General features: G+C 40.8%; 1 protein-coding gene across 1 annotated transcript in view; it reads right to left on the minus strand.

Moving 5' to 3' along the window:
• Positions 1–5,417: 5,417 nt before the first annotated feature.
• PIGG (phosphatidylinositol glycan anchor biosynthesis class G (EMM blood group)) overlaps positions 5,418–17,225 on the minus strand; it is an 84,492-nt gene continuing 72,684 nt past the window's right edge. Inside the window, exon 13 of the mRNA XM_065740667.1 lies at positions 5,418–5,738. Within this exon, the coding sequence (XP_065596739.1) occupies positions 5,513–5,738 (226 nt within the window). The 3' untranslated portion in view covers positions 5,418–5,512. The remainder of the gene's footprint in view (positions 5,739–17,225) is intronic.

Raw genomic sequence — 17,225 nt, forward strand, 5'->3', positions numbered from 1 at the left:
CTGCTTTTCTCCAGGTTCAACTGAAACAGGTCAGCAGTTTGTTCTATGCCCCCTTCCCCACCCACACCATTAAGACCATTTTTCTTATGCTAGGATAAAAGTATACTAGAAGGTAGCAATTGTGAGTTTATGTGTATATGAACTATTACTACCAGTCAGTTTTTTCCTCTGGGTTTTTCATAAAATGGCTTCATTTGACTCACTCAGAGATGCTGCATGTTTGACAAAGGTAGATGGGATTTGCTGCACACTCCCTGTTGCCTACAGTCTCTTACTGCTTGTCCCTGCACATTACAGGCAGTGCTCCTTCCGTTGTCCCACCTGGTTTTCATCTCAGCTGTCACAGCTCTTCCCCACCCCCCCTCCAGACACACAAACCTCAAGCACATGAAGTAGGGACAACTCCTGAAAGCTGCCTCTAGGAGCCAAATAGGTGAGAGAAGAACAGGCCTACACACCTTTGTCTTCAGCGTGCTTCGTACATCAGCCTGCCTGTGCTTTGTAAACCAAGGCTGTGTGCCATGCTAATATTCACCAAAAATGCAGGTAACTCGCTGCAATTGCCTACAAGGCATGCTGTGCTGCAGACTCCTTGGTAGCTTGCACATCTCCCTTTGAGTGGTACAGAACCTCAGGCTATCTCGCTGAGTTATGGAAGGGCAAGAGGGAAGCTGAGAGTTCCAGTATGGCAGTGAACTGCCTACCAAGATCCAGCAGGCAACACTGGGCTCTTTCTGTTAACACTCAGAGCTGAAAGGTGTTCACTTCCCCAGGAACACATTACTGGTAGGGCTACAGACAGCAAAGAAACTCATCTCCAGCTGCAGCAGTCCTCACTACCACTGAGGAGTAAGACATTGTTTTCTGTGACCCAAGGCATGCTTCAGCTGCATGTCTTTTTAAATTTGACCTTATGCCCTTCCACCCAAAAGACCTGCACGCTAACTTTGCTCAGTAACTGCTTTGCATAAATGTTGGATAATTATAATGAGACAAACCAGCAAGCCTGAACTCTCCAGCACCAGCTTTGGGACCAGAGGCCAGCTTCTTCACAAACAGCTTTTGCAGCTCGACAGATGCTTGGGGTGATCTAGGGTTATTTTGACCCACTGTGAAGTCCTACATCCAGAAAGAGTGATCTACAATCACCTTCCATTTTTCCTAACAGGGAAAAATCAGCCCATGTTGAACCATGCAGGGCTGGGTGCACATTTGCTGTGTGTGCTCTGCATCATCAGTGTTTTTTGCAGAAGATATTATTAAATACATTGTAATGAAAAAATCAGAGTAAAGCAGCATAGCTGATGAAAGCTTTACCATGTGTATCCAGTTTGGAGACTAAATGCTGTCCTTAGTAAAACCCACCTCTAAGTGCCTAGAAGCCTTGGTCTTGAAATGACAACAGCCTTCTGCAAAAATGGTTTTGCTCTGAGCAATGGATCAAATCTAATCTTCAATTTAAGCTAAAGTGATGCTGAATGTGTGTCCTTATCACTGAGGTGGCCTGGGAAGGACAGCAGTGTTAAACAGAGCGGAGGAGACAGCCCCCCAGAGCCACCCAGGGGTTTTCCCAAATGCTGGGTGATGATGGGTCCTTTGGGATGATCTTATGCACATATCCCCTCAGGAAAAATGCAGGAATTAGTGTTCTCAGTTGGAAAAAGAGCTTCAGAGGTAAGTCACCTGCATGTGCACTACCGATGAATGCAGAGTGTGCCCACAGAGATCACAGCCAAGCCAGAACTCCTACCTCAGGTGCGGTAGGCAAGCTGAACATCTTGGGTAATTGCCTGTTCCACAACAGCAGAAGCAGAGGGAAAATGGCATCCTTTATTTAATCAGCTCTGGGAATCGTTAATCTACAGAGGTGCTGTAGGTGGTATGGCTTAAGGGCAGAGGGCATAGTACCTCATGCCTTCTTCCAGGTACTCTTCTTTCTGAATCTAAGGTAAAAGTGCAAATCTAGATAAAATCAAAGCCAAACATGAAACACGAGTTTTAAGCTGCAGCGTTGGTTACAATTACAAATTAATTAATTAATTAATTGATTGATTAAATAAAAAGGATTTTTTTTTTTGTCACAAGTTTAGTGAAATTTCTGACTTCAGGAATAGCCTGTAAAAGACTCCAATGAAAATATTGGAATCAAATTTAAACACAGTAAGTCCCAGAATCCTTCAAGATGTCTGGGGGATGCTCTGTAGCTCAACTCAGTACCAAACACTTGCCCACAACAGGTCCAACTAAATGAAGCTGTTGAAGATTTCTGTGTTAGGGACTGTTGAACTCAATGCTGGGCATAAGGTCGAGTCCATATGGGCAAGGATCAGGGGAAGGCCAGCAGGGTACATCCTGGATCAGCTGATCCAGACTGCCCAACTGGGACACAGAGGCAGATGAAGCACTGTACACAGGTTACACAATTGCTATCCCTTATTCTTGTGGTTGACTTCAACTTACCTGATATACACTGGAAATACAATACAACCCAGAGAAAGCAGTCTGGTTGGTTTCTGGAATGTGTGGATGATAAATTCCTGACACAGCTAAGAGAGCCTGCCAAGGGAGATCTGCTGTTCACAGAGGAGGACTGGTGGGAGATGTGGTGATCATAAGCAGTCTTAGGCAGAGTGACAAAAAAATGACAGATTGATTCTTGTGAAAGCCAGGAAATGGGTTCAGCAAAACCATTACCTAAGACTTCCAGAGGGCAGACTTTGGATTGTTTAGGACATTGATTAGGAGAGTCCCTTGGGTTGGGATAGTCCTGAAAGGCAAAGGGGTCCAGGAAGGCTGGACATTCCTCAAGAAGGAAATCTTAGAGGCACAGGAGCAGGCTGCCTCCATCTGCCATAAGATGAGGTGGTGGGGAAGAAGACCAACCTCTACCTTTGGATGAAAGGGCAGACAACTCAGGAAGAGCATGAGGATGTTGCCAGGATATGCAGAAGAAAAACTATAAAGACAAAAGCCCAACCAGGACTTAATCTGTCTACAACATAAAAGATAAAAATCATTTTTACAAATACATTAACAGTAAAAGGAGATAAAGGTTGATGTCCATCCTTTATTGAATACAGTGGTGAACATTACTAGCAAGGAAGAAGGCTGAGTTACTCAGTGCCTTCTTTGCTTCTGTCTTTAATAGTCAGATCAGTTATCCTCAGAGTATTCAACCTCTTGAGATGGAAAACAGGGATGGGCAGCAGAATACAACTCTGTAATTCAGGGTAAAACAATCAACAACATGCTACACCACCTGGTCTGCCACAAGTCTGTGGGACTGGATGGGATTCACCTGAGGGTACTGAGGAAACTGGCAGAAGTGCTCACCAGGCCACTTTCCATCATTTATCAACAGTACTAGTCAACTTGGGAGGTAACAGATGCCTGCAGACATGTCAGTGTGATGCCCATCCACAAGAAGTGTAGGAAGGAGGATCCAGGGAGTGACAGGCCTGTCACTGTGAACTCAATATCCAAGAATGCAATGAAGCAGATCATCTGTCACATCCGCAAGACAAATGAACATGATTTATTTAAAGCACTGAAATTTCTATCTCCTAACAGGTCACAGTAAGCTGAAGAGCACAGCCAATGTTATTTTTACTGTCATACAGTTAAAAAAAAATCAATAGTGATCAGGATGGCCTATATTAACATAGGGGCCATGTATAAAAACCAAAAAAGCTGTTTTTTAAGATTTGCTGTATGATATAAAAACATATTTAAGTGATCCTTGTAAACACGCTGTCACTTATCTATGGCTTAAAAGCATTTCAATTTCAGTTTTAGCAAATGGTGAAGTTCTCCATGTGCTTCTCTTCTGATATACTTCTAATATATTTAAATTAAATCCTAATGGTTGCTAGCATGGAAAAAAAAAAAGGAAAAATAAAGTAAAGATAGATGATCAGTCTTTTATCCTGATGATCAGGATAGCAATCAGTGTCTATCTTCCTGACAGGAGCAAGGAAAATGTGGTTAGGAGCATGTGGCGGCTACATATGGTGCTAAGAGGAAGGTGATGTAAGCATACCTGGTATCCCCCTGGTACCTCAGCCCACTGAGCTTTGTCCCTCCTCGTGGCTTACAACTCTCCACACTAGACAATAAGATCGAACACTCAGTGCAGCATCCACAAACCTGGTTACCAAATTAAACATTAATAAAAAAAAATACAACATTTTAGCAGTAAATGAACTCCATAGAAGATTCATTACTTTGTCAGTCCATTAGTGTTTCTCATCAGTATCTAAGTACAGAAATGCAGATGAAAATATATCACAGTTAATGACTTCACTCAAGAAGAAAATACTGTCTTTATTAAAAATGCTATGTAATAAAAAAGCAACGAAAAAGCAAAAAAACCTCTTACCTGAGATATCTGTACAAGTATTCCATTATTTAATAATATGTTCGATACACACAAGGAACAAAACAAAACTCATGGCTAATGAGCTCTTCTGAATAGCAACAAGACATCTTGCATATTTTTAGGATGCTGTAGTCAAAGAAGGTAAAAAAGAAATCACCTGTGCAGAATATTTTTTCAGTGCTCATGATCAGCTGCTCACTGATCTACACTAAGAACTACCTTTTGAAATTCAAATTGCATTTATATATATGCAATTATTTTAATTAAACCAAAAACATTGAACAATTAGGCCTTTTTTCAAGTTTCAAAGAATCACACAGAATCATAGGGTTCCAATGAGCAAATCACCTAGCTTTTTTTGTCTGTGCTCACTGCCTTTACCAATGCCTTCTTCCTACACTGTTGATTTTTATGTAGACATGCAAAACAAAAAATTGTCTGTGTCTCAGAAAAAAAACTGAAACCACATTCACATTTACAAATATATACAGATTGCTGATTTAGGATTAGGGTAACCTTTATATAAGGTTATAAGTTACAGTGAGTTTCTGAACTGATTTTTTTTTTTGGAGGGGGGGAGGAAGGCAGCATTTAATGTACTTTTGCTTCTTCATCTTCCATGTCAGTAAAAAGAGCTAGTTAAAGAAGTTGATGAAAAAAAGCCAGAAGCTCAAGAATCACTGAATATGAGATGGTGTTCATCACCTTACCAAAAAGAGTATTTTTCTTTAAAACTCTTCATTTAAACCTAGCCTCCAAATTCATTTAAAAAATGGGGAAAAAATCAGTATCAGATATCTTTCAAGTTACATATTAAAAATACAACTTGATATTTGACATACAGCAAAACTGACTGTCATGTAACATTGTGACTCAGGTATTCAGGCACTGTCACAATGACAGCTAAAGAACAAAATTATCCATGACAAGATAAAACAGTTTATTTCAGTTCAGCATTTTTAAAGCAAACTATACAACAAAGGACAAGCCCTTCAAGCCCTGTGTGAAACTGGCTAAAATACACAGCATTGTTCTTCACACTCTGCACAATAATTTGAAGCCACAATTGTCTTTCCTCCATTCTAGTGACATACAAGGCATCACAGTACAGAACTGTGTGCTGCACACTTATTTTCAGTCTTGTGCCTTCTGAGAGTGGTTCTGGTCCATGGCTGTGAAGAACAGGCAGATAGCGGCTGTGATGAACACATGCACTCCCTCGTAGAGCAGCTTTGGTGAGAAGACACTCCATATGAACAGGTGGTACCGCAAGCCTGTTACCAAAATGATGTAGATGGCAACGGGGATGGAACGCATCAGTGCATAGCAGAAACATCCGTGACCCACTCCTGCAGAATTCCTGGTAGGAAAAACAGAGGAGTTCATTCTCAGGTAAACCTAGTAAACACATCCTGGTTCAGCTACTCTTCAGCATTAGTTCCCATCACAAAGAATATTCACCTGTTGCCACTTTGTGTTAGAAAAATGATCATTGTTGCAGTGATAAAACTAGGAATGCTTTTCCCTACCACCTCTATATATCCTACTGATTGTTAACAATGTTAAGTGTTTGCACAAATGCACCACAATAGGGGCACTCAGTAGTTCACCTCAGAAGTAGAAGTTTCTTTGTTTTAACGCACTTTGCTCTAATTGTTAAAGACTCCACTAAGCAGTTTCAGGACGACAACATCCCTTGTTGGCCTTCCAGTGCCCTTCCTCAAGGTCTGCCTGTCAAGGTAGAAAAGAACGACTTCAGCACTCCTCCACAAAGCTGCCTACCCGTGCAATAGAAGACCAGATGGAGCCAGCTCTCCTAATAAAGAGCACAAAATATGTCAGAGCACACTGCTGCCCATAACCAGAAAAATATAAAGCAATGTAAAAAATGTACTATCAGAAAACTTTGCAAGGCCGCTTGTTCTTAGGCTCACATGAGCAATACACTGTGTCCTTGTCAAAGTGGCTTAGCTAGGACTACTTCATTACAAGAGATGGCCAATCTCTTGCAATTTGTGCGGTCCAAATTTGCCACACTGAGGTATTCTTGTGGTTCATGGAAGTCAGGTGAAAATGGAAGTGAAATGGATTTTTGCACTTCAACTGTTCTCCTTCCTCTGAGGTTGGCAATGGTACCAGGTTGGCACACATCCTCTTTCTCCAAACCACATCCAGACAGAAGGAAGGAACAAATCTGTTTCACAGGATTAATGCACACAACACTTTCCTTCCCCCATTAAAGCATTCTATTTCATCAGTTTCCAAAAGAACACATCAGCAAAAAGCTGAAATTATTTACACTGAAATTCTTGTCTGAGAATCTGTTCTGCTCCTCCCAGTTTTTAATTACAATCTTGTTCCAAATAATAAAAAATTGAGATGGCTACCACTTCTGTGAAATGCAAATTAGTCACTTAGAACTAAGCAAGCTACAGAAAGCAGTATTTTACATGAACCACTGAACTTGTTATTCTTTAAATCAAAATGATTAGGATACTGCCCTGTTTTTCAGTGAAATCAAGAGTAAAATTCCCACGGCTTTTGGTGGAAGGAAGAAAAGATTGTGAAGGCAGAGCTGAAAAATTAACTCAGTACGCAAAGCATTTCCCTTGCTGCTTAGCCACAGAGACTGGGGAGTGAACGAGGCCCCTTCCTTCTTGCGCATAACTAGCCTTCACTGAGCTTGTACAGATAACTAGCTTTATGTTATTTTGTTGACAAAGCCAGTATTTGTAGAGGTTAGATAATACAACTGAAAAAATAAAGGAAATGGTTTTTGAGTGAGATAGGCAAACAGGAAATTTTTAAACTATTTCGTAGAACTAAAAAAAAAAAATGCATTTGATCAGTGACCTGGATGAAGGCTACTGGTGGTTGTGGCTATTCCATTTATTAAGCTCCACAATAGGATTTTCCATGGAATTGTAAAAGAGAGTAGTTATACATCTAGGTCTTATCAGAATCCTGCTTTTTAAATGTAATTTTCAACTCACATAATTTTCCCAGTTCATGTTCACCTAACAGTATTTGTATTCTACTGAGAGAAAGTTCCTAATTGCGAATCAATTAGGACTTGGTGGTTTTTTCTAATGAGTCCTTATAGAATTATAAAGAAACTATTTCCAAGATTATTTTGAGTGGAATTTACTTCTTTGGGTCACAAATTAGGTAGATAAAATATTTTAGAGTCACATTTCATACTGGAACAAAAGCACACAATAATCTTGATCAATAACATTAAATTTCTATGATTTTGGATTATGATTATTAGCAAGCAATCTCCAAGTCAGGAAGTTAATGCTAATTAACTAATTCTTTCTCTAGTTTGGGGTTGTAAAAACAATGAACCGTTTACTACTTGGATAATACATTTACTCGCAAAAGGCCTTAGCACTCACTTATCTCTGAAATAACATAGTCACCTACCTGAACAGTAAGGACTGGGATAGTTTCATAGTACTAAGCAGCAGAGAAATTCAGAGAAGGCAACAGAAGCAAACTGATAACAAACTGTTAGTGGGATTCATGAGCAGGATAATTAGGTGTATGTAGCAGCTGGTATGGCAAGTCACACACCTGTTGTTGCAGAATCAGCGCTGGAATTTCTAAGCACAAGCAGCTAGCACAACTCTGATGCTAAACCTTAGCTCTTCTCAACACTGCACCTGGTGCTTCTGCTGGGCACCCACTTTGCTGAACATCTAAGCATCATGGCTTTGTAAGCTCCTTCTCCTACACGCACAGTGACGATAGGGCTTAGCAAGGCTACAAAGAAATCAGTGCCCAGGGACCAAGCTGCTGTTACTACTACTGTGATCAAATTAATCCAGTTGTTTCAGTTGGATTCTGTTACTCCAGAAGAGCCAGTAGAAGAGCACAGAAAGCTGGCTGTGGCAGGTCACACTCCTGCCCTATCATTTAGCAGCTCAATTGGCCAGCAACGAATACCACTGCAACCCCTCAGCACTTCGTGAGTGCAAATAAAAGCAGGCAGAAGGACACACCTAAAGCATCAACCTGTAACTTCTCCATGCTGAAATGTATCTGCAGCAGTTAATTGCTATTTCTAGTTGAAGAAGAGCTGGAAGAGAGGGATGTAAATTAGATGTACTAACTTCATGTTCTAACAGAACCTGTTCAGGGTTCAGACATCTACATAGTGCAAGAGGTTTGTTGCTGTTTAAAAAAAAAAAAAAAGAAAAAGAGTGAGCTCAACCAGTAATATAAAGCTCATTTATCAAGCCTAATTGAGGAGGCTGACAATGCATATCCAAATTTCATGTAAGACTGATGCTCAAGACTGTTACATCTAGAAAAACAAATGCTTTAAGAGACTTGAAGCAAATAATAACACAGATTGACATTATCAATTTTTTTGTATATTATTGCTAACAGTAAATACAGTGTAGAGTATATAATGGCTTTCAACAAAATCCCTTTCTTTTAATTAAATATTTAATAAACAGAAAAAGATAGCCAAGGAACTAATTATTCATGTTTTTTCTGCTTCTTTGTATCTCCTAAATACTGTTTGCCAGTGTACTGACAACAAATCTTTCACCTCTCAATCCCTGTGTCTAACGTAAGTATTAGAATGTCTTACATAAGGTTTTTAAAATGAAAAAATATGGTGTCAAAATCACTAAAGAAAAAACACTCTTCTTGTAAAAGCATAATTCCCTTTTATACAGAAAATCTGACAGATGGAACCACATATTTTGTAGTTTTAAATGAAGCTACAAAGCTCCACAAGCAGCCCTATGAATGTTTCCACGGGAATTCAAAAACGCACTACATTGTTTTCATATTTGATCACAAAATTAAATAGACATTTCAGGAAAAATGCACACACACAAGTGAGGAATACTGATGCAGTATTGCTTTTTGAGACTAGAAACAGGGAAGATATGTTGGGAGGGTTCACTAAGAAATCTGCCCAAAAGGTTTCAACAGAAGTTGAACTCCAGCATTTCTGTTTTTCCAGCTCCTGTGTTCTAGCTGCAATTCACTGCCTAGATGACCTCTTACTGGGGACATTAAATGTGCATATTTGAAGGTAATTTTTACTGCATTATATTTTTTCTATACTAGAGTTACCTTCTAGTCTTCCTGCAGTTTCAGTTTACAAGATCTCTGTTCAGTGCCTTCTGAGAAACAGTTGGTACTTTGTCCTCTACACGTTATCCAAAGGTTGCAGTAAAAAATAAACCCCACAGCACTCCATGTGTCAGTCTGAATAAAAAATATCTGTAATCCGGAAGATTACATTTCTAACCAAATATCAATTAATTTTGCAAGTACAAACAAATTTGCCATGTTTCTCCAATATACCCTACTCTCATCTAGTACAATACTGGAACAGGTCTGAACAGCAACTGTTAGAGCAAGACACCAACTACACATTCCTTCCAAAAATTTATCACACCAGCTTGACATATGCCCACTGAGTTCACACCCTGCATGTACTCATTTCCCCAAATACTGATTCTTCAGCTTATAAAGGACTGGACTTCTGTTGAACTTCACTGGATCAGTCTCTACATTCCCTTAGACGAAAGAGAAAGCATTTCACTAGCAGAAATATCGATGTCTTTTTCAGAGTTGCAGTAAAAGAGATAGCAGTGCTGCAGTATAATCTCCACATTTCCTCACCTCAAAGAAGCCACTCCTTTCCAACAGGTATCTTTGACCCTCCAATCCTCTTTTTCTCCACTTAAGCTGTGGTGGCTAACAGTGAATTCCATCTCACCTTTGAAGAGGGTATCACATGAAAGTGAGTGCTCTGCTTGACATGTCTAATCTATCACACTATTTCTGTGCAAGAACATTGTGGTGTATATATATATTTATTTATTTATGTATGTAGTGACTGTACCTGACTGTTGCCAGTGTCTCAAGCCTTCTGATCAAGATCTACTCAGGTTAATCTTTAGGAAGTGTTACCCTCAGCTCCAAGAAAACCAACAAAGTTAAATCAGACTATTCTTGTTGTCACTGGTCCAGACTTTAAAGCAATAAGGTGTAAGCAAATAATTAAAATTCCTAACAAGCAAAACAAAACGCTTGATTATTCTGAAGCTCAACATTAGCCATTTTTGTACAAGTATTCTCCCAAAATCTTCGTAGCATTCCTGAAGATTTCCTGTAGAAAACAACCTGAAGCATTTTACATCAGTATCACACAAGCAGGGAACAAGAAGGAAATTTTTAGCTTGATTTTCTGTTAAGGCACACAGCCTTCAGGCTTTCCTGTCCCCTCTGTAAACAAACAGCTCTTCATCATTTCAGCTAAAGACATAAACAAGCATTCCATCCAAAGACTGTTCCAGACAGCCAGGATATGCAGAGATTTAAAATAGATTATTACTGTGTTACTTAATTAAATTCCAACTGACCAGTTTAGAATATACCAGCCCAACAGGGCAAATGAACAGTGTCACAAGGCATTTCTAGGGAGAGGAGGCACAAATTATTTAATACTCACTCTTCAGCACAGAGGACAGAGTCAGTTCATTCTTGTATTTTTCCATTACAGTAGCTATTTTTAATCTTGTGGCTTAACTAATACAACAGCTCCCTCCTCAAATTACCTGCCACCCCAATAACAACGAACACATTTGAGAAGAACTTGTGCACTTTAAGAAACAGTGTGAGAAAAGTGGATAGGAAAACCCTGGATAATAGCAGAAGAGCATTCCACCTACATCCCACCTGCCTGAGCCAAGAAGTCCGTTCACATTGGCCATAGCATGAAGTCTGAAAACTAATGGTAAAAAACAAAATTGCAGGCCAGAACAGAAAAAAATCTGCTCAAGTATAAGCAACATTCTCTTACGCTTTATAGTTAATGTTTCCTGCTGACCAAATGCTGCACATCAGACCAGAAGGGAATGTCACTTTTTAGCAGCTCTACAAGTGCACAGATTGTTTCGGCAAGCAGTGCTCAGCTTATGTTATGCAGATTGTTAAGCCAGTATGCATCTTTACGGGTTGTCACTGTGCTCCAGAATTTGTATTGTCAGTGAAAGGAAATTCAGCCATGACCTCTAATCACCAGCCATCACAACAAAGGAGAAACTTTCAACAGAACGGAATAGATTGGACCTCTGAGGACGTGTGTACATCAACAGATGCAGAACACAAGCAGGACTTGCAATTAGCCATCTTGGCTTTCCACCATCAACATCCATCTTGACACACGGCATTCTTACTACTGCATGCTTCCTGCATGCTATTGATTAGACACATCTGAAAGCCTCTAAAACAGAAATAGAGCACTAAGTGTCTGCAACTAGAAAAATCGACAGTAATAGACTCGCCATTTTCTGAGTTCCAAATCATATCATTTTCCTTTACCACATTCTTCCGTGTATTACTTATACAACATGTACGACTAGACTGTTAAGACAACATGGGAAAGTAACTAGCACATTAAAGACAAAAGCATAAGCATTTGCAGAATAATTCATTTCAATTCTACCCAGAAGTGAGTAGTATACATTCTTGTTCTCCACTGACTACAAAGAAAGTTTACCCACTTTTGGTTTTATCTTAGATCTGCCACAGTTAATTCTAATATTTCAATATAAAAGCTGAAATCCACTTTGAACTTAGATTTCAAGGCACTTTACAAACATGAACTACTTAAAGAAAAACGTCTGAAATATCCTTTTCTTTTCACTTTGTTTCAAACATTGTTTCATTCATCCTATCCACCTGAGAATAAATAAGAAAAAAAAAATTAATACTTGTCTTATTAGGAAAACAAATAATTCCTCAGAACAACTATCAGACCCAGTAACAGCTTGAGATTCTATCATGGAAGAAAATCAAGAAAAATGAGGGAAATTCAGTGAGATGCTATGTGCAGCCTGCTTGGCTTCAATCCTGCTAGACTGACCATGCTTTATAACATAAAGCTTTGTTAAGGACTATGAGGACATGCTCTGAACTCAAAACCCTAAGTCTCAGAAAGTACTGTGATAGAATTTTGGATGCCCATATCCCATGCATTTCACAAGCAAAATCATATCAGCTTGTTAAGAACACTGTGCCTGAAGGAAACAACCAATACTGACCTGTAATGTACATATGCCAGTAGAAGTAGTAAGAAAAGTAGACAAGAACTCAAAGTCTTTCTGTCATATGGTTTCATGTAAATGGGCAGCGAGCGTAAATAATATTTAATATCATATTTAATAATATTAAATTAAATAATATTTATTAATTTATCGATAAAATTTAATATTAATTAATATTTATTATTTACTTAAAGAACTTCATCACACTACTTCACTTGTGGAAAAGCACGTGGCAGATGGTGAAACTGAGAGTGAGGAAGAAAGGTAAAGAATGACTGACAGGGAAAGTGTCAAGAGAACGGGACAAGAAGCCTGCATGTGTGAGAATGTGAATGCGCTTGTGAGACTGAGTGAGGAAAATGCTAACTGGGTGATGGCACATGAGAGAAAGAGGAAGAGCAAGCCACAGAAAGAACAGGGAAGTGCATGTATGGGAGAGTGAGAGAGGGAGGACATGTGGGAACATCCACATGACAGAGAGTGTGTGCACCAGAAATGAGCAAAAGAAAAAGAAAAAGTGTCAGTGCAAGGAAAACCATGCAAGAAAGAGGAAAAGCACAGTAAAAAAGGTACAAGCTACGAGAATGTTTGAAAGAAGAATGCACACACAAAAGAGGAAAAATGTGACAGATTGGACAGAAAATCAAACGATAGAGAGAGCAATCACGCAAGACAGGGCTGTTATGCAAGAGATGGCAAATACACAAGAGGCAGCAAAGACTAAGCAAGAAGAAGGAAGAAGTCCATGAGGGAGTAAGAAAAGTGAGCACCAGAGAAGAATGGTATGAGAGAATTAAAGAGGAAATGTGTCAAGGCACGAAGAGGGAAGCTGAACTACAGAGGGAAAGCATGTGGATGAAGGAATGCAGTGAGCGTGGGGGAACATGCAAAAGAAGGAAGAGGAAAGCATAAGGATGAAAAGACACATAAAAGGGAGAGCAAAATGGGAGAAAGGGAGAGCATACAGGAGAAAGGGGATGAGTGAGAGATGGAAACCAAGCAAGACAAAGGAAAAAAGTGTGTGAGAGAAAGAGTGCATTTTAGAGGGCTTGGAAGCACGGTGGCATGAAATTGTAGCAAGAGAGGAAAAGCATATGTAAGAATGGTTATCATGCAAGACTATGGGCAAGGGAAAGTTCACTAAGGAAGAAGGGAAAGTGGAAGGGAATGAATGGAAGAAAGAGGGACCATGTGCAGGACAACACAAGCAAGAAAGGGAAGGGACTGCATGAGTATGAAAGTGTCTCCATAGACAGAACACATCAATAGAAGGAAAGTGAAAGACAGTGAGAGGGGTCTGCATAAAGGGTGGAAATCTGCCCGTGCAAGACAGAGGAAGCACGCAGTTGTTGTGGTGTTGATGCCGGCATTCCACATCAGAGCATCATGCAGCAGTGAAGGAGTTAATGCTGTTGGGACAGCAGAGGGGCGGAGATCCGCACCTGATGCCAGGCCTTTCGCTCCCCGCTGCCGATTCAGCAGGTGTGCTTCCCTTGAGGTTCTTCCCTAACGTAAGCTCTCAGATTTGGGTTGGAAACTTTGTCTCTCTCAACTGTTCAATTTTATCAGATTTAGTAAGTTACCGTGCCTTCTCAAATCGTGCCGTTGTTTTTTGTAGACCCATCTATTCCCTCTGTTTCCCCCTCCCTCCGGAGACCACGGCTCTGCTCGGGCGGAAGCGTGGCCACTGAGTGGCCGCTGACGGTGCTTGTTTTTTTTTCTTTCCTTTCTCTCTCCCTTCTCGGTTTCCCTTGGGTCACTGTCACGGATAACACCATGGCAGCAGTACAAAGAGATGGAAAGCGTGTGTGCAAGGGAGAGGAAAACCTGAGGTAGTGAGGAGAAAAAGAACAACAGAGAGTTGGAAGAGAGGGAGACTGCATCCATGAATAAGAGAAAAGTGTGCAAGAAAGAGCAAGGAAAACTGTTTGACAGACAGGGAAAAGCACATGCAAGCATGCATGAGAGGAAAAGCATCCTATTAACAGCGAGTTTGCGTGAAAAGAAAAGCATGAAAAAGAAGTAGGAAAAGCGTGCAAGAAAGAAAATAAGCACATTTTCATGGAGGAGGTAGAGTGAAAACAGGAGAAAACTTCTGTGAGAAGCAAAATGTGAATGTACAAGAAAAAGGAAACAACTGAGTAGGAAAATGAAATGCGCTGATAGAGAGGGAAAGCCAAACAAAGAAGACAAACATAAATGTGAGAGAAAAGGGGGAAGTATGACAAGAATTCCAGAGATAGTGAGGGAAGCCCAAGGTAATTACAAAAGGGAGACAGGGAAAATAAGAGGGAGGTACAGAGGAAAAAGCCCATGCAGAAGAGAGATGTACTTCAAGAATAAAGAACAAAAAGAAAAGTAAAGCCTCATAGAAGAACACTTACAGACAGGGAATGCGAGCAAGCAAGACATGGAACTGGCACATGCAATTTAGCTAAAGCGCATGCACAATCAACATAGCAAAGAATTTCTTCCATATTTCTATTTTATATCTCTCCTTGTCTAGTTTAAAGCCATTTTAATCCCTAATCCCACCCCTATGCTCCCTGATAAACAGTCCCTTCCCTTGGGAAGAGAAGCATGTGCAAGAAAGGGAATGTACATGCAAGCAAGAGAGAAGGAAAGCACACATTTTCACACAGAGTAAGAAAGTACATCCAGGAGAGTTAAAGAACAAAAAAAAGCACTGAAGAGAAGTCACAAGAAAGAGAAATGGCATTAGGTAGACTGCAGAAATGCGAGGTGAGAAAGTGCTGGGAGTCAAAGAGTGTTCACAAGTGTGTAGGGAGGGCAATGGAGTGGGTAAAACACACACTGAGAGGCAGAGAAGTGTCTGCAAAACAAAAGCAAAGCAAGGGAGAAGTTGCAAGAGCCTAGGAAGGACCCAATAAGAAAGGAGGAGAGGAAACACTAAGAAAATTGGAAGTGAGAGGGAAAGTCTCCATGCAAGAGGGGAAGATTTTACTAGCAAGAGTAAAAGCATGCAAGAGGTGAGGGAAGTGAGAGACCATGAGAAAGAAGACTTGATGATCTCTAAGGCCTTTTCCAACCCAAGCCATTCTGTCATGATTCTGTGAAGAAATGTCAGAGTGTGAGCACCCAGTGGAGATGAGGAAAGCAAGGAGAGGAAAAGCACTTGCTGCAGGGAAAGCATACCAGAGTAAGAAAGCACAGAGACAAGGGCAGAAACATGCAACTAGGAGAAAACACAAGTGAGGAAATAAGCAAAAGAAGAAAACTGCAAAAGAGAGAAAATGCAAGACTGAGAAAGCAAAAGGGATAAGGGGACAGAAGGACAGAAAAGGGGAAAACGAGAGTGTGACAGGAAAATGCAAGACTAGAACACACAAGTGACAAACATCAGATGAGAAAACATATGTGAGAGGGTAAGCACTTCAGCAGAGCACAAGTCAGAGAGGAAAAGTGTATAAGAAGGAGATTACACAGAAGGAGAGAAAACAAGAAGGGCCGAGAGAAATGGAATGTGAGGGGAAGAGAGAAAGAGAAGGGAGGGGGAGCAAGAAAAGGAACTGAAAGAGCAGGGAAAGCAAGAGAGAGGGTCGTGGTAGAGGAAGCAGTAAAGAGAGAAAAACTGCAAATGTATACTGCCAAAGACATGGGAGGGAAAGTGCAAGAAGGTGTGGAAGATCATATGAAAGGCAGCAAGCAAGCAATACCACTGGAAAACAGCTAAGGGGAAAGTGAGGCGCTTTGGAAGAGAGAAGTGCAAGAGAGAGAAGAAACACATGAGAGCATAAGTGTGCAAGTGAGATAAGGAGGTATGAGAGAGGAGTGTTAAGAGGAAGGTAAAGAAGGAAAACATGGTGGGCAATGTGTAAGGAAAGTAAGAGAAGCCAGGGAAGAGAGGATGAGGTGGAGTGGGAGTATGAGAGACAAGAGCAGATAAAGAGTAGTATACAAGTCCCAAATAAAGGTGGCAGAGAGTAAGAAAGGGACTGACAGCATGACAGCATGAAGAGGGAAGGTACATTCAAGAATGTTTAAGAGATGGAAAAGTCTGCAGGCAATGGCAAAATGATGGACTGGAGATGAGAATGGAAGAAAGGCGAGCATAAAAGGGATAAGAACATGCAAGAGCTGGGTGGGCACTATAAGGAGAGATGCAGAGAGAGCAGAAAGATGGAGAGAAGCAGCAGAAAGGGGAGGAGTGTGCAAAGGGAGAAGTGCGAGGAAGAGACAAAGACAGAGAGAGAAGCAAAGCAAGAGTGAGGCAGGGGAAATGCCAGCCAGAGAAGAAGAGGCATGAGAGAGAAGGAGAGTGGAGATAGAGGGGGAAGGCTCAGGTTAGAGGCAGAAAGTGTAAGGGGTGAGGAAGAGCAAGAAATGGGGTATTTGAGGATGTGAGAGAGATGGGAAGCCATGTCAGAACGGAGAAAAGGGAAAGGAAGACAGAAAGGAAAAGCAAGGGACAATGAGAACACAAGGCAGACACACAAAAGAGCAAAAGTGTGCAAGAGGAAAGAATGCAAGACAGAAATGAAGCATATACAGGAGGTGTAGTGTGAGAAAGGGTGTGTGCACAATGACAGGGAGCAGAGCACATGCAGAAGAGGACAAGAGCCCAGAGGAAATGTGAACTTCTTCAGAGTTTAGGTGATGGAGCACTGGCACAGATTGCCCAGAGAGGTGGTGGAGTCCACCTGGATGATACCTGCCTGTGAAACCTGGTCTAAGGAGCTGCTTTGGCAGGGGGCTGGACTAGATGATCTCTAGAGGTCCCTTACAACCCCTACAACTCTGTGGAT

The sequence above is a fragment of the Cyrtonyx montezumae genome, unplaced genomic scaffold (assembly GCF_038088225.1).
Source record: "Cyrtonyx montezumae isolate F1298 unplaced genomic scaffold, pur_monq_1.0 scaffold_29, whole genome shotgun sequence".
NCBI lineage: Eukaryota > Metazoa > Chordata > Aves > Galliformes > Odontophoridae > Cyrtonyx > Cyrtonyx montezumae.